We start from the raw sequence: 27,101 nt of genomic DNA, 5'->3' as shown, positions 1-27,101 counted from the left end.
AGTGAAACCAAAGTGCATTCTATTGTCAACATTCAATGAAAAATGGAGATGCCGTTCACAAATCTGGGTCCTATTTGTGATCCATTTACGGCTGTGCCAGATATAGGTACTGAAGGATGATCTGCCTAGGCTATGACCAACTTAGCTTGGCACATGCTTCTAGTCACTATAACATAATGCAAGGCTATATTTTTTTTCAGAGCATAGAACTCTGTACTATGGTTTATATGGAGTTTACCAAAGGTAGCTCATTCCCCTATTATGAGAGGATATACATTTAAAAATCCAGTAGGGGGAGCTGATGCCATCAGAAAGTGCTACTTCCCTCTTTCTAATCTTACACCAGCTACTATACCCTGTCAGCCTCCAAGTTCACAATTTCTATGTTTATTCGCAAGGGAAAGAATATGCAAATTCAGAAATAAGAATATGAGGTCATTCGAAATGAAACTAAAAGAAATTTGCACTATTCCAGACAAGGCAGATCCTAAACTCTCTGATGGCTTCTATCAAGCTCTGAGTTCCTGGGCTTAGCTTGACTCATTATGACTCCCGAAGGGAACAAGAGCCCTTCAAATACAGAATATCAGAAATCAAAAGGTAAAATGGGAGTAATAATTGTGCCTACCCCTCAGAGTTGTTGTGAGGGTCAAATGAGATGATAATGGTAAAGCACCTATTTCTTTCCTCCAGGCTAAACATATAGTCTCTTCCACTGATTCTCATATGAACACAAGGATCGTACTACACTGGTCACCCTCCCTGGGTGTCTAGCTTATCATTGTCCTTTTTTAAAATTAATTTTTATGAAAGATATTATTTGAGTTTTACTCATTGTCCTTTTTGAAAGCCATTTCCCAGAACAAATCACAGCACTCTAAATGAGGGGATCTTAATGTAGAACCTGTAAACTTAAAAGAATATTACAGGGGTGGCTAGGTGGCACAGCGGATAGACCACTGACCCTGGAATCAGGAGTACCTGAGTTCAAATCCAGCCTCAGACACTTAATAATTACCTAGCTGTGTAGCCTTGGGTAAGTCACTTAACCCCAATTTGCCTTGCAAAATCCTAAAAAAAAGAATATTACAACAGTTTCAATAGAATTGTTTTCATTTGTAGGGAAGGAGAAAGGAATAAGTGTTTATTTGAAATAAGGGCATTGTACTAAGTTCTTTATAATTACTCTCATTTGATCCTTACATCACACCAGAGAGGTAGGTACTATTATTTCTTCCATTTTACAGCTGAAGAAAATGAGGCAAACAGAGGTTAAGTGACTTGTCCAATGTCACACAGCAAGGATGTCTGAGTCATATTTTGTAATACATACTTTATTTTTTGCTTTGTAAAACCTGATTCTGAGAAGAGCTAAAGGGCTCCTTTCCATGCAAAAGGTCAAAACCCTCTTCTCTAAATGGAGTCTAACCCAGATAGATAGTCTAACCAGTAGGACTAGTATCTCTTTAGTCACAGACAGGAGATCCTTTCCATGATGGGATGAGGTGACTGCTGTTCTGCCTAGATCACCACTTAATGAATCAACAGGCTCACTCACAAGATGTCAGCAATAGAAATATATAGAAAAAAAAAGATTCCTGTCCTCAAGGAGTTTATAATCTAATGATAAAGAAAAGAGATATAACTATGGAGATATGGAAACATAAACAGAGTAGATAGAAGGTAACCCTAGAGAGGAAATATGAGCAGTTGGCAGGGCCAGGAAAGGTCTCTTCCAGAAGTTGCCACTGCAGTTGAGTCTTGAAAGAAAGTCAAGGATTAAGAGGTGGAAATAAGGAAGGAGGGTACTGCAGGGCTTGGGGAACAGTCAGTTCAAAGGCCTTGTCATGGGAGATGGGATCGTAAAGAGAATAGAGGGGAGGGATGCATAAGAAGATTGGAAGAGAAGGGTTTAAAAGAGTATACATTTAAGCTCAAGGTCATAAGGAACCAATGGAGTTTATAGTGACATAGTCAGATCTATGCTTAGGAAAATCACTTTGATGAGTAAAGGATGGATTAGAGAGTCAAGGAGAGCAATTAGCAGACCCTGGTGATAGTGTAGGAAAGAGGTAACAGTCTGAACTCCCCATGTTCTGTCCTCTTTGATTATTGATTATGTGGGGTGGTGAGATGGTGGCTATGGAGGTGGCGGTAAGAAGGCAGATTGTGTAGAGATAGAAATGACACTGACAAGAGTTTAGAGATGCGGGGCATGTTTGAGTAAGGAGATGAAGATGATTATAACCATGGGAACTGATGAGATCAACACATGAGGAAGGATAGATTGGAAAAAGGAAAGGGCCTAGGATTGGGCACTGGGGGACATAGAATAGAATTCAGCAGGGGGTGGGGTGCTGCAAAGGATTAGCCTTACAGGTAAGAGGAGATCTTAGGTGTGGTGGGCAAAGAGGAGAAGAGATGGGAAGTCAGAGAGTCAGAGGGACAGAAAGAGGGATGGAGGGGGAAGGAGAGGGGGAGAGAGAGAGAGAGAGAGAGAGAGAGAGAGAAACAGAGACAGAGAGACAGAGACAGATAGAGACAGAGAGCAGAGAGAAAGTGAGGTTGGCAGTGTCATCAAAAGCCAGAGAAAATACATCACCCAAGAGGATAGGGTGATGAACAGTGTCAAAGTTGCAGATAGGTACAGAAGGATGAAGATTGAGAAAAGTCAAAAGGGGGGGGGGGGAAGGTTTGTTTTTTATTTAGGTAGAGCGATCTGAAAGTCTGGGTTCAAGTCTCAACCCTGCTATTTATTGTGTTTGTTGTTCAGTCATTCAATCATGTCCAACACTGGGATAAGTATAAGGATTTGGGGGGAGGTGCAAAAAATCCTGGAATGGTTTGCCATTTCCTTCTCCACTGTATCTCTATTTTATCATTAAAGAACTAAGGTAAATAGGGGTTAAGAACCCAGCTAGTTGGTATCTGAGGCCAGATTTGTTGATGCCAAACTACATGCCCCATGATCCTGGTCGAATGACTTCTTCCTGAGTCTTACCTGTAAATGAAAGGGTTGGAGATGACGGCCTTTCCAGTTCTTATCAAGGATCCGTTTACTTCTCAATCAAAGGTCTCAATAGACAAAGGCCATAACTTTAACACCTAAAATCAGGATGTCATTGATTGCCTTTCAGTTACTTGTCAGTTATGTCTGACTCTTCATGACCCTATCTGGACTTTTCTTAGCAAAGATCCTGGAATGGTTTGCCATTTCCTTCTCCAACTCTTTTTGCAGATAATCAAACTGAGGTAAATAGGGTTAAGTGGTTTGTGCAGGATCACTCAGCTGGTAAATGTCTGAGGCGGAATTTTTTTTTGCAAGACGATGGGGTTAAATGACTTGCCCAAGGCCACACAGCTAGGTAATTATTAAGTGTCTGAGGCCAGTTTTGAACTCAGGTCCTCCTGACTCCAGATCCGGTGCTCTAGCCACCCCTGAAGCTGAATTTGAACTCAGGTCCTTCTGACTCTAGGGCCAGTGTGGTATTCATTGTTCTACCTAGCTGTCCCTGGAAAAATATCAGCATGATTCATCCAGGAACCACACTTTAGATTTTCAAAAGACAGTTTCCTAAGACAACCAAGTGGCTCAGTGGATAGAGCAACATCTCTGGAGTCAGGAGAACCTGGGTTCAAATGTGGTCTCAGACACTTAATAATTATCTAGCTGTGTGACCTTGGGCAAGCCACTTAACCCCACTGCTTTGCAAAAAACCCAAAAAGATATTTCCTTCTAGTCTCATTTCAGGTGCCACCTCTTTCAGTCAGACTCCAATTGCCTAATATTTTCTTATCAGAATCTATACTGTATCTATTCATGCTTTTCTCCATTGTTTCTCCCAAGGCATAGCAGTGTATCTAACCTGAGTAAATGTTTATTGAATGGAATCAAATGTGTTCTTCTTTGGGACTATCTGGGACATCCCAGAGGAGGAGGAGGGATGGGCCCAAAGGAATGTGAGATAATAAGCAAATAAGGAAGTGGGGAAAAAAGAGGGGGCTGCTCTCTAGGGTGGGGTTCTCAAGTGGACATGAGAGAAAGAGTAACAGGAACCCAGCTAGGGTAAGGGAGAAGCAAGAGCCTCCCAGAGTGGTGGTGGAGGGTTCACAGACCCTGAAGGAGATGATTCTAGTCTCTAGAATTTGTCTCTATCACCTGCCTTGGTTTTAACCTCCATCCACAACTAAACCTTGAGGATTATTTAGAGTTATTTAGGGCAATGAAGTTAAGTGACTTGCCCAAGGTCACACAGCTAGTGTCTGAGGCTGGATTTAAACTCTTGATCCCTGTCTACTTTGCCAAGAAGCTCTTCTCCTTAATGGAAACCTAACACAAAAGATACCAGATGAATTGGTGGAGGGAGTTTTCAAAGAAAACTTTGAAGACCCCAACCACCCACTCCCTGCCCATCATCTGAGTCTTGTCTACATCTTTCCAAAGGCAATGAATATAGACTGCCCTCTTGTTTAGCCCTCTTCTTCCCTTCTCAGTCACTCTGCCAAGTCCCTGCAGAGGCAGAAAGAGCCAAACAGGACCCAGGACTGATGCATCTTTTTCTTGTCTCCTAGGTTTCCAGAGCTGATGGATTCATCACCAAGTGGGTACCTGGATGGACCTTGGAAGGCAGACACTGTCCATTGCAGGGATTGGATTTGAATTCTTTCTGACTTGTTAGGACCTTCTAGAGAGTAGTCTCTGTTGCCATGGCCTTTGAGAGCTTAGAGCCACCTATGTCACAAGGAGGCATCAGAGGCAGATTTGTGGAAGAAGTTTATGGTTTTTAAATTTTTTTTATTATTTAAGGCAATGGGGTTAAGTGACTTACCCAAGGTCACACAGCTAGGCAATTATTAAGTGTCTGAGGTTGGATTTGAACTCAGGTCCTCCTGACTCCAGGGCCAGTGCTCTATTCACTATGCCACCTAACTGCCCCCCAAATTTATGGTTTTACAAAGCACCAGTGAGAATAGTCAGATCCTCTTCTTTTATCCATCCCACTCCACATCTGCATCACCTCTCAACTGGACTCTTGTAATAACTTCTTTTGTTTTTAAAGTCAAATCTTTTATTTTTATTTTTAACAGTTCTATATTCTAATTTTTCCCTCCCCCAAGAAAGCAAGTAATCAGATGTAGGTTATATATGTACCATCACGTTACCCATAGTTCCACATTAGTCATATTGTGAAAGAAGAATCAGAACAAAAGGGAACAAAATCATGAAAAAAGAAAAAAAAAATTTTAAAAAGTGAAAAATAGTCTACTTTGGTCTGCATTGATACTCCCTAGTTCTTTCTCTGGATGTGGATAGCATTTTCCATCATAAGTTTTCTGGAATTGTCTTTAGTCTCTGTATTGCTGAGAAGAGTCAAGTTAACCATAGCCGATCATCCCATAATATTACTGGTTTTTGAGTACAATGTTCTATTGGTTCTGATCACTTCATTCAGCATTAGTACATGCAAGTATTTCTAAGTTTTTAGTAAATCTGCTTGCTCCTGATTTCTTACAGAACAGTAGCATTCCATTCCATTACAACTTGTCCAACCATTCCCCAACGGATGGACATCTCCTCAATTTCCAATCTTTTCCTTCCAATTTCTACCCAACTCCAATCCGTCCCTCCTGCACTACCTGTTATTTTCCTAACCATACGTCTGATCCTATCAGTCCTCTGGCCAATAAACCTCCAATGGTTCCCTAGTACTTCTAGGATCAAAGCCACATCCCTTCACTTTGGATTTCAAGCCCAACAGAATCAGGTCCTATCCTGCCTTTTTTATTTATTACATTCTTCACACTTTACCCCTCTTCATGATCAATGCTAAATTGGCTTCATCTCCAAGTTTCTTCCCAGCTTCATTTAGGTCCAGTTCTGTTCCTCATTACCCATGTGACCTTGGACAAGTCATTTAACTTCTATAGGAAATGTTTCAAATCACTTAATAATCATAGGATTTTAATCTATTACCTTGATTTTTTTTTAGGTTTTTTTTTTTTTGCAAGGCAATGGGGTTAAGTGGCTTGCCCAAGGCCACACAGCTAGGTAATTATTAAGTTTCTGAGATCGGATTTGAATCCAGGTCCTCCTGACTCCAAGGCCAGTGCTTTATCCACTACACCACCTAGCTGCCCCTACCTTGATTTTTAAAAGGAGAAAAGTGAGTTCAGAGAGATAACTTGTCCGAGGGCACACAGCTAATAAATAACAAGCCCCAGGGTACCAGTAATTCTTCTTTCACAATATGAGTAACATGGAAATATGGGTAACAAAATTGTGTATGTATATATACGTATATATATGTATATATATACGTATATATACGCATATATATATATATATATATATATATATATATATATACACGTATATATACCAGCAGAGTGGAGTGGAGAGTTAGTTTGCTTGGAGACTCCCAGGAGGTATAACAGCAAGACACAAAGGCTCCTTTGTTTCCCTTATTGGGAAAGTCATCTTATCTCTTCTTTGAGGTCCACAATTGTTATTCAGTGGAAAAAACCAAAGCCTTGGACACAGAATTCCCTAGGAACCTAAAGAGAAAAGCAAAATATTTATATCTAGAAAAGACCTCAGAGGTCACCCCCTCACTTTTCAGATAAGAAATGTGGCCACCTCCTCTAGGAAATCTGCCCTGATTCCCTTTGACAATAATGGCCTTGACTCTCAGACCTCCTCTTTCCATTTCCACCTCTGTACCTTTGCTTCTGCTGGTACCCTCATCCGGAATGCCATCCTATTTACTCTACTTTCCATTCCCAGGTCTTTGAAGAAATGCAATATATCTTATCTAAACTTGATAGTTCTGTTAATGTCCCAATAGCACATAGAATACAACAAATAGAAGTGACTTTGCTAGATTGAGTTGGATTGAGCTATTATACCTTATATCCCTGGACCTATTTCCTCAGCTTTTGAGTCTTAAGATTCTATGAAAATGGCCACAGTCTTCTCTAGACCATGGGCCCAGCCAACACTGCTTGGCTGTTCTTCTCTCTCTCTCTCTCTCTCTCTCTCTCTCTCTCTCTCTCTCTCTCTCTTCCTAGCCCTTCCCATGTCTTGTAACCTTTTTAACAAATTTTTATTTTATTTCCACCAAAAAAATAGATTCTATGAAAACCAGGCAGTCAGGGGAAGGGACTCACATTGGCTACTGCTCCTTCCATTTGTCCCTTGCCTCTGTCATTTATGACACATATGACCCTGAGCAATTGATTTCACCCCCATGGCCTGAATTTCCTCATTTGTAAAATGAGGGAGTTGTACATTCATGATCTCTAGAGTATTTTCAAGCTACAGATCCATGAGCCTGGGACTTGAGTTTGAATCTTGGGTGACTCCCCCAACCTCCCTGAGCCTCAGTTTTCACAGATATAACAGGAGAGGGCTGAACCAGTTGACTTCTGAGGGCTCTAGGTCTGTGGTCTATGATCCAATTTGTCCTCAATGTTTTCATCTGTACAATGAAAAACAAGATGAAAGGGTCTCTGAGATTGTTTCCTGCTCTGCATATAATAAATGCTCATTAAACAAATGAGCCACTCTGGTAGCCCAGGTTCAGAACCGTCGCAAGGAACTCTTACCAAGAGGAAACAGAATAACTGGGAAGGGGACCATGAATGCAAGCTAGCACCAGCTACATCTGCATGGGGTGGGGTAGACTCACCTGAATCCCATAGGAGATCAAGGGTGGCTACCACAGTGATTGGCCCTTGCAGGTGGTCCCTTGAGATCATGCACCAACCAGAATACTCCAAGATGAGGGTGGACACAGCAGTTACCAGGAGAAAGCAGCTTACTCCCCTAGATGTCAGCATCCTGAAGCACAGATCCATTTGCCTTGTACTAGTGATGTCTCTGCTGGGTCTCCCATCACTTTGCTCCATCTGCTTAGGAGAGGTTGCCCTGGTATATTGGAAGGAAGCCTGCATTTGGAGTTTGAGTTCTGTGCCTGTTGACTCATCCCTCGCTCTATCTGGGTTTCATCTCCATCTTCTATAAAATGACAGAGTTGGACCAGTTCTGAATTCTTTGGCTGCAAGCCTGATTTGTCTTTTGGTAGAAGGTTAAGGCCCCATTCAAGGGGGAAGGTACTGAAGTACTTGAACCATTGGTCATGTTGTCATAGTGGCAGGGGGCATACAGATCATCCACTTTTACAGATGAGAAAAACCAAAGAACAAGAAAGAGGAAAGAAACTTTTGATATTTCATAAAAACCTAGAATCTCCCAATTGGAAGGACCCTTAGATCTAGGACATTCAGTTAAAACTGTAGCTAAACAGGAATCTCCTCTATCTATCAATTTACAAATATTTATGAAATACCAACAACAGTGCTTGGTGCTGAGGGGGATGAGGGCAAAGAATGAACAACAAATATATAAATAGAACCATTTTAACTAGGATGTGTGTGGGTAAATATTTAACGATCAGCTCTCTGGGATTTGAGGTGGGGTATATGCAGCCTATACTTTCACTTTTAAGCTGCCATATTAATTTTTTCTCTATTACTTTCCTAAATCTTTTCATTCAGCAAAATAATAAATTAAGACAATGATTTGTATAGTATTTGGGGACTTCCCAGCTGTAAAGGCTGACCCCCAAATTTAACAACCGACTTTCCTTTTGATTGGCTCCAGCCCTTTTCTGAATAGAATAAATGGAAAGCCATTAGATTCAAGGTCATTTGTTCATTTTGTAATTTGGGGTGATCCGGAGGGGCTTCCTGCAGAAGATGGGGTCTTAAAGGAGGAGAGGGATTCTCTACAGTGGAGGTAAAGAGCGACCACCTTTCATGGTTGGCAGGATGCTAAATTAAATGAGGATACAGGAGCTAGATGGGTGCCTGCCCCTATAGGATGGATCAGCAGCAGTTCCACCATTTACCATGCCAGGGTCCCCTTCTTTTAAGGTGCTCTGGGGTGCTGGGGCTCCCAGCCACCCAAAGGGGCCCAAACTTCTCTTTTAACCACATGCCCCGCCTCCTTCAAACGGTGGCTCTGGGGGAGGGGGAGGCAGCAGATTGAGTAAGTCAGTTCCCCTTCCGCTTCTCTGCTTCCAAACGACCTGCCAATCTACCAGTCTGTTAATTATTATTTTTGCTCCTTCTCTCTGTGTTTCTCCTTGGGAGGCCGGCTTCTCTCATTCCTTGGCTACCCCGGAGGAGTCCGCCTTCTCCTCTCTCTCTGCGTCAGCGCCTTCCAGGATCCCCAAGAACATGCAGGCTATCAAATGTGTGGTGGTGGGAGATGGGTAGGTAACTTGGTTTGCTGCTGGACCAGGCGGTGGGAGCATCTTCCTGGTGGAGGGAGGGAGGGCAGGTTACCAATGTTTAATTTTTTCTCTAGTTTGAGTTTCTCCTACTTGTCTTGCCAACTTCTTCACCCCCTCCAAGAACATTCTCTGCCTTCTAGAAGCTAGAATCTGATGGGGAGTAGCAGTAAAGTTATATTCTCAGTGGTGGTTGGAAGTCTTCAGTCTGGGCGGTATAGGGAGACAGGCGATAGTATTATGACTGACCATCCTCATCCTACCCCTACCCTAATCTACTGAAGGGATGGGTGGGGTGGGGTTAAGCTTCAGCCCTTAGACTGAGCTCAGCATCATGGGCGTTGGTGCATCCTCCAAGCAACTCAGTCTGATGGTGGAGTCCAGAGGTGGCTTCCCTTCTGATTCTGGAGAAATCTGGTCAGGGGTATGAAGAGATCTCTCTGCCTGGTCCCATCACCAAACTGAGATCTTGGTCTTTCAGAGGGAATGTGAAAGTGGATGGAGTTGGGAGAGGCTCGAGAGGAGGTTGGAGGTCATGTAGACTGAGTCATGAAATCTAAATTTGACTCCAATCACACATAACATAGGACCTGGGGCAGAAGATGTGGGTTCAACTCTTGTCCCTGACCCTTATTAGCTGTGTGGCTTTGGGCAACTTACTCTGAGCTGCTTCTGCAAAATGAAAAGGGTAGATTCTCTGACCTTTGGGGTCCCTTCCAGTACTAAATTCATGGCCCTCTAATATTTCTAGGCCTTAGTTTCCTCATCTGTAATATAAGGGTTAGGTGAGATGATCTCCACGGTCCCTGGCAGTTTTAAATCTATAAACTGTTTCCCTAGGATCTCTGCTACTTGTGACATCTTCAACCTTGACAGGTTCTTGAAATTCTCTGAGTTTGTTTCTTCCTCTGTGAGATAAGGAAGAGGTGGAGAGCACTAGATGGTTTTCATAATTCCTTCAGATTTTAAATCCTCTGACCTTCCATCATCCTTTTCTTGGGATTCTGGCTCCAACTCTTCCTGGTATGACCTTGAATAAGAGGCCCCTGGGCCTCTATTTTCTTTTCTGCAGCATGCCTCCAGGATCTCTTCTACCTCCAAGAGGACCAGGGTGTGACATTTTATATAGGGAAAAAAAATAGAGAGAGCCAAGGGCCAGAAAGACTCCACTGTAGGACAGAGAATGTGGAATGTCAGAATGGGGAAGGCTCTCAGAGCACAGAAGGTCAGAACTGGGGAAGCTGGGAAAGAACCTGGAAAACGGAATGGTGCAATTTAGAATTTGATATGTCAGAGCTAGGAAGGAAAGCTCTAACCCCTTAGTATTACAGGTGAAGAGTAACGTGTTCAAGGTCACCCACCCATATGAACACACACACAGGTGCACACATACACACACACACACACACACACAAATATATGCACACCCCCATACACACTCACACACCTAGACCTTGACCTTGAAGCAGGTCACCCTAGGGCACTTTCCTGAACTGGTTGGGGAGGGTTATGTCTAGCTGAAGGAGACCCAGCCTGGTCCCTGGTTGGCCCCTGGAGGGTTAGTGGTATCATCTACACTGATCCCTTCCCCCTCTTCTCCTCACTCATCTTTTCTGAACTTGTTATTCAGCGGAAGCTGGTGAGCTAAGCCCTCCTCTTATTCAGAATGGGGAGTGGGGAAGAGGAAAGTGGGCCCCAGAGGAGGAGAAACTGAACCAGACAGGGATGAGAAGAAAAGGAAACTTAAAAGTAAATTATTTCCCAGACAGGAAGTCAAGAGGAGGCTGGTCTTTACAGTCTGCACCTGAGCCAGCTGTGCACCCTACTTCTTATAGCTTTGATTCTAAGCACATCACAGAAGTGGGAGGCTTAGACCAAAGGAGGAAAAAAATGGGAGAAACCGAAGGGGGCTGGGAAAGGTGGGCAAAGAAAGATCCTGGGGGTCAGATACTTACTTAACCCAGTCTTTGAATCATAGACCCTTAGACTGTCAGCCCTTGGAAAACAGAATATCAGTGATGGGAGGGACCTGAGAACAGGAAATGTCAGAACTGGGTGGGGGGGGGACACTGAGATCAGAGAGCCTCGGAGCTGGGAGGGACTTTAGAATAGCTGGGAAAGACCTTAGAATATGGAATGTCAGAGCTGAGAGAGATTATCAGTTCCACATCTCATATTTTACATATGGGGACACTGAGGCCCAGAGAAGGGAGGGGACTTGCACATGATTTTACAGTGAACTTGTGGAAGAAGTAAGGCCAAACCCAATACTCCTAACTCTCAAGTATCTTTTCTTGTTTCATTACTTAGAGAGGGAGGAGGAGGACTACTGGGTCCCTCAGAAAGTATGATGGAGGGGCAGCTAGGTGGCACAGTGGATAGACCACTGGCCCTGGAGTCAGGAGAACCTGAGTTCAAATCCAGCCTTAGATACTTAATAATTATCTAGTTGTGTGACCTTGGACAAATGACTTAACCCCATTACCTTGCAAAAAAAACAAAAAAAAAGTATGGTGAGCTTAGAGTTTGTTCCCATGAATAGTCTGATTGGTTCCAGGGGGTTAAGGAGTAGCTAGTCAACAGGCCCTAAAAGGGAGGGCTGCTTCTTCACTGGGGATGGGAAATTCAAAGAAGGGAGCCACTAAAACTTCTCCCCTGTCTCTTCTTCATTTCAGAGCTGTGGGTAAAACCTGCCTCCTCATCAGCTACACCACCAATGCCTTTCCTGGAGAATATATTCCCACTGTGTGAGTACCAAGAGAGGGAGGGGATGATTTGGGAAGGGGCAAGGGGGCAAACTCAAGAGCTCTTTGGGTGGGAAAGAGAATCTTATTCAATCAAGACTGGGTGGTGAAGGTAAAGATATGGCTGTGGAGTCAGGTTCAGATCCTACCTTGTCTACTTACTAGCTATGCAGCCATCATTTCACCACTTTGGACTCAGTTTCCCATCTGAAAAATGAAAATGGTAGACTAGAAAACCTTTAAATACTCTCCTCACTCTGAATAATTGCAGAATCCAAAGGGGTCAAGTCCAGACTCTCATAAATGGGAATCCCCTTTATAACAATATTCTTTGCAAGTAGCCAAACATTCTTCATCTGAATGCCGCCAGTGATGGAGACTTCATTGCTTGTTTCATTTAGTCATTTTTCAGCTATGTCTAACTCTTCATTTCAGTTATGTCCAACTATTTGGAGTTTTCTTGGCAAAGGTACTAGAGTGGTTTGCCATTTTCTCCTCAAGCTCAATTTACAAGTGAGGAAACTGAAGCAGACAAGACAAATGACTTGTCCAGGATCACCAGCTAGTACGTGTTTGAGGCCAGATTTGAACTCAGGAAGACAAGACTTCCTACTTCAGGCTTGGCACTCTATCTACTGCAGTACCACCCAGCGGTCTGTCATGGGCTATTCTACTTTGGGGCAGATATAATCAGTAGAAAGTTTTTTCATCTGTGTATCTGAAATCTGTCTCTTGGCAGATTCTACTTTTGTCCTCTGGGCCCAACAGAACAAAGTTAATTACTATTCTATGTCTTATGGACACTTGAAGTCATGATTTTAAGCTTTATCTTCTCCAGACTAACCACCAGTTCCTTCCATTAATCCTTGTATTGCATGGCTGCCAATTCCTTTGTCAACATGGTGGTTTTACTTTAGATTGGTTCTCCTTGTTCAAGTCCTGTCTAAAAGGTGACTTTTGGTGTAATCTGGCTAGAATAGAAAATGGAAGACCCATTCCCTCTCTTGTCCTAGCCCTTATGTCCTTTTTAGTTCAGGTTAAGATGCTGTTAGCTTTTTGAAGACTCTATTACATTGTTGGTGCTTTTGGAAGACACTGAAGAACACAGCTAGGGAGTATGTCTGAAGCAGACTTCTTACCCGCGTCTTCCTGAAGAGTCTAGGGTTCCATGGTGTGTATTGTCCCCTTCTGACCTGGGATTGTTTCTTTTCAGGGACAATGATAGCCTTCCATATTGCTTCCTGATATTGTAGACACTCTCACAAAGAGGAGTAGGTCCTTCTAGCTTAAAGAGGTGCCCTCTTTAGGAGAGAGATGATCCTTTGTTCAGACGCGAGTGGCAGCTTCTGTCCAGTAAGGTCTCATATATACATAAATGCAACAAAGATCACCGAATCTCAACATTGGAAGAGACTTCAGATATGATCTGGATGGGAAGCTGCATCCAACCTTTTCTTGAATATCATCACAGAAAGGGAGCTCATCACCTCAATAGACAGCCACTTTGGGACAGCTCTGATTGGATGAAAATTCTCCCTTGCTCCCAAGTCCATCTAGTATGGCTAAACATTAGTCCCTTCCCTCTTTTGATCTTTGGATGTCATGGTTTCTCCTTCCTTCCTAGGTCCAGAGAGACCTCTACCACTAGGCAGATACATTGGATATAGCCAGCACATTAGATGTAAAACCAAAAGTTCAAAATCTTGCCTAAGTGACTTACTAGTCATGTGACCTTGGGCAAATTACTCCCCTTCTCTGAGCTTCAATTCCCCATCTGCCAAATGAGATGGTTGGAATAGATCATCCCAGCTCTAACTGTAGCTAAGATCCTTTGGTCTACCAACCTCATTTCTATTTTCTTTGCCTTATGAATAAAAAGAATGTGCCATGTCAATCGATGCAACTTGGTCTTTTCAAATATTCCTTCTGTTCGGGTCCAGCTTTGACCCTTGCTGAGGGATTAGCCAATGTCACATAAAAAGTTGGAAGCAGATCCACAATTCCAAGATGGTCCCTATTGCCTCTCATGGGATTATAGGCTCATAGGTTTAGAGTTGGAAGGGACCTCAGAGGTCATACTATACAACCCCTTGTTTTACTGATGAGGAAACTGAGGTAGGTTAAATGATTTATTTGTTCAAGGTCACACAGACAGCACCAGAAGCAAAATTTTACCCTCAGGTCCTCTGACCCTGGAGCTAAGGATCTTTCTATTATATCAGACTCTGTCCTCCTTATTCCAGCCTCCCCCAAAGTGCCTCTTGGACCAGGGGAATCACCTTACAATTTATCATGGTTGAGAACCATGAAAATTACAGGCAGGCAGATTTAGAATCACTTGAAGGAACAACTTCCTGCCATTTAGAGTTGCCCAGTGAAATATGTTGCTTTGGGAACTCCTCATTTCTGCAGATATTCAAGAAGTAATTTTTTACCATGTCATTTTACTGCCAGTCTGTCAATATAACCCTTGTCATGGATGCTGCTGAGCACATTCCTGCTTGGGAGGGAAGCTGGATTTTCTGACTCCCCAAATCCAGATCTTAAAAACATAGGATGCTAATTTCCTTACCTCATTCAACAGAAATCAAATATTATGTTTGATTGCAGAATCCCTCCCCCCTCATTTTTTTAGCTGGTATTTGAGGGATAAGAGAAAATGGAAGGGTTGGTGAATTTGCTCTATTAATGGATGATGTAGGGCTACTGTAGACACATAAATGCTGTAGACATTTTTCTTTGTTAGAACAGCTTTCAGATGGGCTTGTCATGTGGCTCTTTCGACTTAGCTGCTCTGATCAAGGAACCATTGGCCATTAGAAGAGAGGGTAGGACATTCCACCACTTACTGGCTTAGGGAAAGACCACTGACCCTAAGTTTAAGAGACTTGAGTTCTATGTTTGGAGCCACCTTTTTTTTTTAAAGATTTTATTTATTTTGAGTTTTACAATTTTCTCCCCAATCTTACTTCCCTCCCCACCCACGGAAGGTAATTTTCCAGTCTTTACACTGTTTCCATGGTATACATTGATCCAAATGGAATGTGATGAGAGAGAAATCAGATCCTTAAGGAAGAAACATAAAGTATAAGAGATAGCAATATCAGACAATAAGATGTCAGTTTTTTTTTCTAAATTAAAGGTAATAGTCCTTGGTCTTTGTTCAAACTCCACAGTTCTTTCTCTGGATACAGATGGCATTCTCCATCGCAGACAGCCCCAAATTGTCCCTGATTGTTGCATTGATGATCATCACCTCCACATTGCTGTTAGGGTATACAATGTTTTTCTGGTTCTGCTCCTCTCACTTGGAGTCACCTTTTAACTGGATTTATGATTTTGGGAAAAATTTTCTCTCTTCCTTTGTTTCCTCAGCTGGGAAATCAAAGAGGAGAAATGCATCAACTGAAAGGGATCTTCAGGTTCTAGCATTCTAGGACCCCTGCTTAGGGGCGGTGGGTAGCACCAAGGAATCCATAAACATTTATGAAGTGTCTACTCTGTGTCAGTCACATAGTAGGGATATAAAGATAAAAGTGAAATAGTTCTTGTTTTTAAGGAGTTTTGATTCTATAGGGGAACTAGCACATGTGATTTAAATCTATGTGTAGTGCAGGTGAGGTATATACAAGGTTAATTGGGGGAAGGACAAGGAGGATCAGAAAAACCTTGTCGGAGGTGATCTTTGAGCAGATCTTTGAAGGTATTTAAGTTTTCTAAGAAGCAGCCATGAGGAGGGAGTGCACAACAGGCATGAAGGACAGCCTGGGCAAACACTTGGAGATGGGAGATGGAATATCATATGTGAGGAAAAGCATGAACAGCAGTGTGTCAAAAAGATTAATGTCTCGACAAGGAAGAGATAGAAGGTCTCCCCACTCTGGCTGTTTCAGAATGAAGATTGTCATGGCTCTATGTCTGAGGCCTTAGGGGCCAATGAGAAAGTTCATTTAGGAGGCTCAGGGTTTGCACATTGATGGTACAAAGAGCAGATTAAATGATGAAGAAGAGAACAAAAACCTCTGTGAGGGGTCTGAGTCTGATGGTCACAGAACTCCAGTTCCTCCCCTGGAAAAAGGCAAGCTTAGAATAGCATGGTGGCCACAGCTTCTCTTAGCTCTACATAGAATCTAGGGTTAAAAACTATGTATGACGACCATTTGGAGATTTTTAGATAAGGAATTACATGATAATTTGGCAATTCTGGGAGTTTCCCTCTATGTGATGTGTGTGTGTGTGGGCCCAGTCCAACCCCAATGTTTACAAGGTCAATAATGGGGTGTTAAACAGTGCTTTGGCACGTTTATTTCCAACCAGTCATATGGCTCCTTCTATTTTAGCTGCTCTGATCAAACCTTAGAGGAACAGTTAGCCACCAAAAGAGGAAGATGTTTGGAGAGGGGAAAAAAACCCACACTTACTGTGTGGGTTTATTTACTGACTTGGGGAAGAGCACTGACCGAGGGAGAGGTCAGAGGTGGAAGGGATGTATATGACCACAGCAGCCATGGGTCCTATGGGAAAATCATTAAGGAAAGCGCCAGAAAACCTGAATCACAAAACTGTGGGAGCCTGAGCAAGCCTTGTGGCCTCTCCGAGTTTGCATTTCCTAGCTAATCCAGTCCCAGTCCAGTCTACAATCCGAAGCAGTGCAATCCAGGTCATCCTAGTCTGGCCCAATCCGATTTAATTCATTTCAGAGCAGTCACACAGTTCAATCCCAAACAATCTAAACCTGGTGATAACCCAGTGCTGAGGAGCCTCAGTGATCTTGGGAAAGGCCTATATCTAAAAAGCCAAGGTCTTCCATTATATCCAGGCTAACACTAGTCGTCCTGGTGCTTTATATGAGACCACTGGGCTCAGATGGTTCTGGAAGAGATAGTGAGAATCATATCTTTGCCTAACACTCTCTCACGGTTCTCCAAATTGCCCGCATGTCAGGACATTATTTCATTGATGTCATGGTCTTCTTGGAGAGTGGCGGATAATTTACTTATTTAGTCCATTGCAGTTTAGTCCAATCCATTCCAATCCAAAACCTTGCCCAGCGTCACACAGCTAGTTAAAAATAAAAGAACAAAATAGCAAATGTAAATGAAAATGGAATAGAACAAACCAATGAATGAATGAATGAATGAGAAAACCTCTATTAATCATTTACTCTAGGCCAAGCTTTGACAGTATAAAAGTATTCCTGAGGTCTCTGTGGTACTTGAAGCCCCACACATTCACCATAACACTGCATCCTCATAACAACACTGTGAGATAGATACTACAATTACTCCCATTTATAGATGAATAAACTGAGACCCAGAGATCAGAAATGATTTCACCAGGGTCTCAAAGTTGTTAGCGGCTGACACAGGATATGAACTATGACTGCAAAGCTAGGATCTTTTGCACTCTCCTACACTCCTTTCCTTGACTGTTAAATGGAGATGATTGTACTAATCCTATCTAAGAGTTGAATGAGAAAGAAATCTCTGTAACACTTAACTGAAAATGAGACCTATTAGTGCTATTTAGGGCAGCCCTGAAAGGGAAAAGAAGTCACAAATGGGTGACTGCAGCCTGAAGCTGGGGGCAGGGTGGACAAGGAAGTGGCACCAGTTCCCTTGGTGACAATTCAAGGGAGTTTCCCATGTCTGTATGTACAAGAACTCTGGGTCTTTTTTTTTAATAATATATTTTTAAAAAGAAGCCACCTCCCTCTTCCTTTTTGGCTGCCTAGCATCACTGCTTAAACGCCAACAAACCAGGGGACCCCAGCACTTGGGAGTCAGGAACATCAAGGCCATGTGGCTGGTTATGTCCATTGGAAGACAAGAGGAGACCCCAAGATGGGCTTTTGGGAGAGGAGGAGACTCAGAAAGGGTTCTTTTGGTCAGTTTTTGGGTGCTAAATTTAATTCAAGAAGTTTTGATTAAGGGTTCTCATGTGCAAGGCAATGAGGTTATGAACCCTGAAGCTGCTTCTGGGATGAAGAACAGAGAAGTGACCGGACAGTATTGCAGAGATAGTTGGACAATGACTGGGAACCTTGGGAGAGTGGTTAGAGAAGAAAGGTCCTGCTGACCTTCCAGATGATAAAAACCTCTTTCTTCAGTCACTTTCAGGTTCAAGGAGACTAAATGATTTGGAGCTGGAAGGGACTATAGAGGACATTAATCAAAGCTCCTTAATTTTACAAATGAGGGAAACTGAGACCCAGAGAAGGGAAGTGACTTGCTTAAGGTCACATGGTAGTTAGGGACATATTCTTTACCTAGACCCTCAATCCACCATAGCATCAAGAATTACAGATTATCAGTTAGAAGGGAATATACTGAGTCCAGGGGTTCTTACCCTGAGATCTATTTATAGATAACATGCATTATATATGATAATATTTATGAAATATAAATTATTTTTCTGGATAACGTAATATATTATAGTTACATAAATATTTATATGAATACATTTACTTATATAATGTATATTGTATATTTATATATCTATATTTATTATTTATTAACATATTTATAAATTACGTATTTTGTTAACCATGCTTCATTAAAATGATTTTCTTCATCATCCTATGCAGCTTATTTTAAGCATTTAGCAATATGATCCTGAAAAACGGGCCAAAGGTTTCATCAGAATATTAATGGGGGGTCTGTCAAGGTTAAGAGCCCCTCATCTAATCCCAACCCCTCAGTTTACAACTGAGGAAACTGAGACTCAATCAGAATTGCTTTGTTCAAGGTCACAGAAATGACTTTAGGGTGGCGTGGTCTAAAGACGGATAGGTTTGGGAGGGAAATTGCTGCTAGAAAGAAGACCAGCTTTGGAGTGTAAAGGTCTGCATTTGGATCCTGCCTTTCTCCTGCTATTTGTGATCCTTGAAAAAGTCACTTGCCTTCTCTCAATTGCCTCATCTATAAAATGAAGGAAGTTGGATTTGTTGATCTCAGAGGTTCTTTACAGTTTAAAAGGGATGAACTTATAATTTCAAAGCCCCCGGTCTCCTCTGGCCCCCATTAAGACTATGCCATATGTGAGAGAAATAGCTCTAATAAATGAGGATGACAATGATTCCACCAAGGGCATGTGTGATGTGAAAAGGAGGCTGCCAGAAAGAATGATGGCCCTAGACTCCAAAGACCCCCATTAGCAAAACAGGTCTGATAATTCCTGTGTGCCCTTGGGCAAGGACAAGAAGTAAGTTATGATGGAGAGATCCCTGGACTGGGAATCACATAGTATTCTTCTGTGTGACCCTGGGGGATTTATTTCCCTCTCTGTGTCTCAGTTTCCCAAATTGCAAAATGAGGGCATTAGACTATAGAGATCCCTTCCTGCTCTAAATTATATTGCAGGTCATTGCTTCTTCATGAGCCACAGATAACCTATTCATAAAATGAGTTTTATTTCCTATCTTGCAGGGTCATTTTGGGGAAGTCTACAGTATATTGTAAACTTCTTGAGGGCAGGGACTGTTTTTTTGCCTCTTTTTGTATCCCCGACACTTAGCACAATCCTGACCCAGAGTAAGGACTTCATAAATGCTTATCGATTGCTATGAACTCCAATTCTAATTCAGAGGCCCAGTCTCCTAAGCCCCTAATATGGCCATATATGAGAGGGAGAGCTCTAATAAACGAGGATGACAATGACTCTATCAAGGGCATGTGTGATGTGAAAAGGAGGCTGCCAGGAAGAATGATGGATCCAGAGTCCAAAGACCCACATTAGCAAAACAGGTCTGATAATTCCTTTAGTGAGAAAGCTAGACTGAAAGGACTAGGCTACCAAATGCTACCTTAGTTTCCCTAAGATATAAGATAAAGGGATGGAAGTTTCTAGAAGGGTGTTTGTTCTATATTAAGATTTGATGGAGAGTTATAGATGAGAACCACACAGGAGGAGAACAGAGACTTGGTTGCAGTCAGTCTTGGTGGGATCAATGCCCAGATACAAAATGCATCAAATAATATGTAAAATCAGGGGGCAGCTAGGTTGCACAGTGGATAGAGTACTTGTCCTGGATTCAGGAGAACCTGAGTTCAAACCTGGCCTCAGACATTTAATAATTACCTAGCTGTGTGACCTTGGGCAAATCACTTAACCCTATTGCCTTGCAAAAAACAAAAAAACAAAAAAAAAAGAAAGAAAAAAATACACAAAATCATCAATAATTGTAATAACTATTCACATTTATGTAGTATTTTATGGTTACAATGTGCCTTTGTTATTATTTAGTCATTTCTGACTCTTCATGACCCCATTTGTTGGCAAGGATATTGGAGTGATTTGTCATTTCCTTCTCCAGTTTTTTAACAGATGAGGAAACTGAGCCAAATAGGTTTAGGTGACTTGCTCAAGGTCATACAGCTAGTAAGTATCTGAGGTTGGATTTGAACACGGGTCCTCCTGACTCCAGGGCTAGCTAGCACTTTCTCCTCTATGCCACCCATTATATGCTTTTGTTTTTCTGATTTGATTCTTATTTCAGTACTATGAGATGAGATTTTTTTTGCAAGGCCGTAGAGTTAAATGACTTGCCCAGGGTCACACAGCTAAGTAAGTATTAAATGTCTGAGACCAGATTTGAACTCAGGTCCTCCTGACTCCAGGGTTGATGCTTTATCCACTGTGACATTTAGCTACCCTGGAAACTCCTTCTGTAAATGAAGATCTGACATCAGAGAGTTGCCTGGAGCAATGGGAAGAAGTGACTTGTCCAGGGTCTCACCCTCTATGTGTCTCACCCACAGATACAGGACAAGAACTCAGATCTTCCTGCCTCTGCAACTAACTCTCTAGCCAGGACTCTAGGGTGGAGATTATTATGCCTGTTTCGCAGGTGAGCAAGCTAAAGGCTAGAGAAGTGATTTGATTGGTCCAAGGTCACTCCAGACTACCTGAGTCTTGAGTGGGGGCAAAAAGGACCAATCAAAATTGTGTCGTACAGTGAAAAAAAGCAAGGTCTATAGGTCTAATAGTTGATAGGAAGCTCAAGTCAGATCTTACATCTTGATTATCATTGCTACTTCCTGAAAATGTTTTCTGTTTGTCAATGATGGGGAAGGATGGAGACAGTAGATAATAAGTGATAGGGAGACCACATGATACAGTGGGAAAACCCCACTGGAAGTGGGGGTCAGAGGCCATGAATTCAGATTCTGGCTCTCCCATTTGTTACGTATCCTTGGTGGGTCACTACACCCTCCCTGAACCACTCAACTTCCTCACCTGTTAATGAGGTGGTGATGGAAGTGAGGAAATCCTAAAGAAGCAGTAGCATAGTATAGAGTTGGTTTTGGAGTCAGAAGTTCTGGATTCAAATGTTTTTTTTTCCATCCACTTCTTACATGATCTTGGACAGGTCATTTATTTTTCTCATCCGCAATTATAATGTTCTTCCTTCATAATCAAAGAGGACCATGTCAACATAAAAATGATGACATGACCTGCACATGTTTATTAGATTGAAGGGAGCAAGTCTCTCATCTATAAAATAAGGAGAATAGATAAATTGATCATTGAGGCCCTTTGATCTGAATCTATAATTCTAAGTAATTTTACCTCTTTGGGACTCAGATTCCTCATTTGTAAAATGAGGCAGTTAGATTAGATGACCTCTAAGGTCCCTTCTAGCTCCAGAATTATGATTCCGTTGTGACAGGATGCTAAGGACTTGATGATCCCTAGCTATCTTTGCGTAGTAGGCCAAATCTGTGTATTGTTGCATTTGTCAGTACCACCAATCTTAGAAGGATGTTCCTAAGCCAAGGAGTCTATAATGGTTTGCCCCCAGAATGATAGTAGCTTTGAAATCACTCCATGGGTGCTAAGTCTATTCAAGAAATGGGATATTTTTGTTAAAGAAAAGAAGACATAGGGGAATGTGATCACTGACTTCAAGCATCTAAAGGGTTCTCATGTAATATTAGCCTCGGTTCACTTGGCCCCAGAGGGCAACCCAATTATAGAGAAATAATGGAAAGGAAAAACCTTCACAATTAATTGAATGGGTTCCTTAGGAGACAGTAAGGGCCTTCCCATTGGACATCTCCAAGCAGTGGGAGGGATGGGTACACCCTGATTGCTTTGTAGCAGGGTTCTTGTTCTGGTAAAGGCCACCCTAGCTCTTCTCTGAGGTCCTTTAGCCCTGAGCATTCCTTATGAAAAATACAGTCCATTACCTATGGCAAGGAGCCCTTCCTGAATGTCACAGGTCAAAGGGAGAGGAGAAGGATAAGACAAGTAGCTGATGACAACTGACCTCCAATGCCTAATTAGGAATTTACCAAGAACTGTTTCATTTATTTCATAAATGAGAATCAATGGATCATAGATCCAGATCTAAAAGAGATTTAAGAAGTCATGGAGTCAAACCCTCTTCATTTTTCATATGGGGTATTAGTAGAGGCAAAGTCCGAAGAACCAAGAAGGAGTCTGTCTTCCTTTGGCTTGATTACCTTACCAGACCCCACTCTGAGGAGTGTTTTCAATCTCAGGTGTTCACAGTATTAATTTTAGACCCTTAGGGGACAGATTGGATAGATCAATAGATGGATGTCCCAAGTTGAATCCTGCCTGTTTGATACTGAACAAATCATTTAACTTCTTTTTATCTCAGTTTCCCTATCTGAAAATTGAAGAAAATAGTAGTACCTATTCATTGTTATGCTGTGAGGGTCAAAAATTTGTTGTCATTTGTTATATACTGATTGTAATTTGTTGTGAAGACCAAAAAAATATTATTATATGTTATTTGTTATATTGGGAGGATCAAACATTTGTAAAGCAATTTATAAACCTTAAAGTGTTGTATAGATGCTAGATATGATGATGATGAATTCCAGATTTTTGGAGAGTTTTCTATGGAAGAGGGATTAGCCTAGAGGGTGGAATTAGGAACCATGGAGAATAAATGAATTTAGGCATGTAGTTAGGAAATGATGTTCTAACAACTATAACCTTGAAAAACTGAATTGGGTTTCCTGGACAGATTCTCCATTCCTGAGGTCTTCTCCCAAAGGCTGTTCCCAGGTGGACAAAAGAGATTCTTGTTCAGATTTGTGTTGAATTGGAAGACTTGATCAACCTTCGTTGATAAGGTTGATCTATTAGAGGATCTGAATTCAAATTTTGCTGGTGGTATTCCCTGTGCAACCTTGGGCAAGTCATATCATTTTCTTAGGACTCAGTTTCCTCATCTGCAAAATTAAGGAGTTTAATTAGATGGTCTCTGAGGTCCTTTCCTATTATAGATATAAGATCTGATAATCCCATGAGATCAGGGCCTCAGTTTCTCCATCTGTAAAATGAGGATGTTGGACCAGATGGTCTCTGAGACACCCCTTCCTATTCTAGGTTCGGGAAGATTTCCTTTAGAAGGTGTGATTTTAGTTGGCTCTTTTTTTTTGCAAGGCAATGGGGTTAAGTGGCTTGCCCAAGGCCACACAGCTAGGTAATTATTAAGTATCTAAGGTCGGATTTGAACCCAGGTAATCCTGACTCCAGGGCCGGTGAGTCTAGGAAGGGGATTTTGCTTTGTCAAGGTCTCCCAGCCTGGACCCAGAGAAGTTCTTCCCTGATATATAGCTGAAAAGGGTAAAAACAGCAGCTGACTCAGTCCAGCCTGAATGCCAGGACACTCAGTCAACAGCAATGAAAGGTCTCTACTTGTCATAGGAGCTTCATATGAGCTAGACTTTCCCAGAGCCTCTGAAAGAGGCCCTGGAACCACTGAGGTGGTCTTTGAATGGACCTTGAAAGAATGAAGGGAGTAAAGAAGGGAGGATCTGAGTCACATGTCCAAACAAATCTAGAAACACATTTTGGATTCCATTTTTATAATGATCCCAGCAGATGGGCTGGGACCTTGGACAGTTAGAGCTCTTCTCTTCATGTTTTTATAACCTTGGAAGATGGGTAGAAAAAGTGCTGATTTTGGAAGTGTTTACTTTTTATGGGCTCCCTGACATAGGGTCTAGGCAAGAGGACCGACTCTCTTTTATTTTGTTCATAGAGAGACAGAGACAGACAGAGAGACAGAGAGAGACAAAGAGAGATAGAGACAGAAACAGAGAGAGACAGACAGACAAACACACACACAGACAGATTGAGATAGAAATGTAGAAAAACAGAAGCAGTGAGACAGTGAAAGAATGTGCAGGGGAAATGGAGATATTGAGTCAGAGAGATACAGACAGACAGAGGCAGAGGCAGAGAGCAGTCATCATGAGTTAGAGGAAGTGAGAGACAAAAGAGGAGACAGACAACCTGGCATAGGCAAAGACAGGTATAAGAAAGGAGGGGGGGAGTCAATGAATTTGGGATTTTTTTCTGTAATGGTTCAAAAAAATACAGGAAGGATAGAGGAGAAGGAGGTAGGATCTCAAATCTCCTTCAGCCTCCTATACCTCCCTCTGTTTACCTAATATTCCTCAGTTCCCTCAACCTCTCTGAGCCTCCCTTAGCCTCCCTAAGCCTATTTCAAACTCCCTCAATCTCTCAACCTTCCTCATTTCCCTCAGCCTCCCTTAGATTTCCTTAGACTCTCAGCCTCTCTCACCTCCCTCAGCTTCCCTAAGATTCCTTCAGTCTTCCTTAGCTTTCCTAAGCCTCCCTCACTTCCTCTCACCTTTCTCATCCTCTCTCAATCTCCTTCTTCTGCTACCAACCACATGTATGACCTTAGGCAAGTCACTTCCCCTTCTCTGGATCTCAGTTTCCTCATCTGTAAAATGTAGATTTCCATTAAATGTCTTCTGAATTCTCTCTCAGTTCAAGATCTATGGTCCTATGACCTTGTGACCCAATTCCATCTTGCTGGTTTTGTAAGGCCCACAAAATACCTTCTTTCTGTGAGTCTGGAAATCCAACGCCATTTCCATCTAATCTAATAAACACGTATTAATGCCTTCCTATGAACTGGGGAAACAAATAAAAAAACCAGACAGTCCTTGCCCTCAAGGAGCTCCATTCAATTGGGGAAAATTCAACATGTAGCTAAATATTGGCATGATAATGTGAGGAGGAAGAGGAAACTATTATCTGATTCCTGTGGACCATTGCCACATTTTGAATTTTACCCATGGAGAAGTATTTACATAGTTTCTTCTTCTAACTACATACCCACACAGCCCTGCCATCCTGTGAATGCCCATTTTACTCTTACTAAGAATTTACTGTACCTTTAAGATTTCACTTCACTATTTTCCTGGAAATAGTGTTAGAGGGAGAATCAGAAACCTGGGCTTAAAATTCTGCTTTTGCCAGTTACAAGACCTTTGACAAGTCACTTTACGAATCTAGTCCTCATCTTAAAAATGAAAGAATTAAATTATATGACCCTTAAAGTCCCTAGTAGCTTTATATCCAGGATTTTCTGGTTCCTATTGGCCTTAATTTCCTCATCTGTAAAATGAGAGGGTGGGACACAATGACCTCTGCTGTCTCTTTTAGCTAGATCTATGGAAATCTGTGTGTGTCTACACAGAAACTTTCTGGGCTGAGCTCTTCATTTTGTTGTTTGAGAAAAAGAAACACACACACAGAGGAGAGAGAGAGAGAGAGAGAGAGAGAGAGAGAGAGAGAGAGAGAGAGAGAGAGAGAGAGAGAGAGAGAGGAGTCAGAGAGAGGCAGAGACAGAGACAGAGAACTAGATAGAGCATCAAGAGACAGAGGAAAACAAAAATAGATAAAAGTAGGAACCAATAAACAGAGAAAGAGAGAGGCAGAGACCACTTTGTCTGGACATGGAAGAAGGTGCTTTGAGACAAGACTTGTAGATAAGGTGGCATCAGGCAGTGGAAGACCTTGAATGTTAAACTTGCCGCTATATATTGTGGAGAAGACAGATCTGGTAAGACACAGTGCTTGCCCACAAGAAGCTTATACTCTAGTTGGAAAGGTAAGTCATACATATAAAAGAACTGCTCATTCCACCAGGCCATCTGTGTGAAGGGATCATAGAATAGAAGTTGATGAGGACTTTTAAAGATCATCTAGTCCCAGTGTCTCATTTTACAGGTGAGGAAACTGAGTCCCAGAGAGATGCAGTGATTTGATCCAAGGTCCCACTGATAGTAAAGCAGAGAGATGAATTCAGGTCTTCTAACTCCAAAATTAGAAGGTTTCTTTTTTTCCCCCCTCTGGATTATGATAGGCCTCCCCATGTGGTAAACAAGGGAGTAGGGAGAGATGCTTTCAAAAGTCTCTGCAAATTTGGCAATATCTTTAAGTTGATGAAAGATAAGGAAGGCACCAAAAGAACATAAGGAAGGCATATACTAGGGACTTAATAAATGTGAACTGAATACAAATGAATCACATTGACTTGCATGGCTTTGCAGTTTGGGGCCTCCAATGTCCAAACAGCACAGCTGCCCATGAAATGTGGTAGAATAGAAAGAATTCTGGGTCTGGGAATTCCAGTTCAAATCCCGGTTCTTCCATTTTCTAGCTAGGTGTCCTTGGACAAGTCACTTCACCCTCTGGACTTCATGTTCCTACTTTGCAAAATGAAGGGATTGAATGAGATGAGCTAGAGGGCCCCTTCTATCTTGAAGGCTATGGTTTTAAGTAGAATGTAGAGAGGAGGCGATGGGACTCGGTGCAGGCTGTGGGGGCCATTCCTTTCCCATCCCTAGGCCCGTGTTCATCTGTATGGTTGAGGAATCCCCAGGGACTCCGGCTATTATGGGGGAAGCACTTTGCAATCTTGAAAGCATCGGAGAAAAGTGCATTATTAACGTTATTGTTATTTCTTTAACTCTAAGATCTCCCTTGGGAGGGGGGTATGAGCAATCTTTGTATATAGCGAAGTGGTTAACTTTAGCACCTAAATGCGGGGAATGGGACACTGTCCCCAATCCTGGTCTGTCAAGATTGTATTCATTTGTGGTTGCGCAGTCTAACAAAGTCTTTGAGAGGAGAGTCCCCGAAGCAGTGAAGGGAATTGAAGGAGCTGGGGATGTTTAGCCTAGAGAAGAGAAACCTTAGGGGAAGCTTTTGAAGGGATATCAGGTGGAGTGAGAATGGGGTCCATAACTACTTGTTAAGCATC

The 27,101-nt window shown here is 42.1% G+C and overlaps 1 protein-coding gene across 1 annotated transcript in view; it reads left to right on the top strand.

Annotated features, from left to right (window-relative positions):
- The first annotated feature begins 9,146 nt into the window (after positions 1–9,146).
- RAC2 (Rac family small GTPase 2) overlaps positions 9,147–27,101 on the top strand; it is a 35,777-nt gene continuing 17,822 nt past the window's right edge. The window contains exons 1-2 of the mRNA XM_074226862.1: positions 9,147–9,275; positions 11,969–12,040. Of these exons, the coding sequence (XP_074082963.1) occupies positions 9,241–9,275; positions 11,969–12,040 (107 nt within the window). The 5' untranslated portion in view covers positions 9,147–9,240. The remainder of the gene's footprint in view (positions 9,276–11,968; positions 12,041–27,101) is intronic.

This window comes from Macrotis lagotis, chromosome 2, assembly GCF_037893015.1.
Source record: "Macrotis lagotis isolate mMagLag1 chromosome 2, bilby.v1.9.chrom.fasta, whole genome shotgun sequence".
Lineage (NCBI taxonomy): Eukaryota > Metazoa > Chordata > Mammalia > Peramelemorphia > Peramelidae > Macrotis > Macrotis lagotis.
The sequence above is the reverse complement of the archived record's forward strand: the minus strand, read 5'-3'. Positions and strand labels throughout refer to the sequence as shown.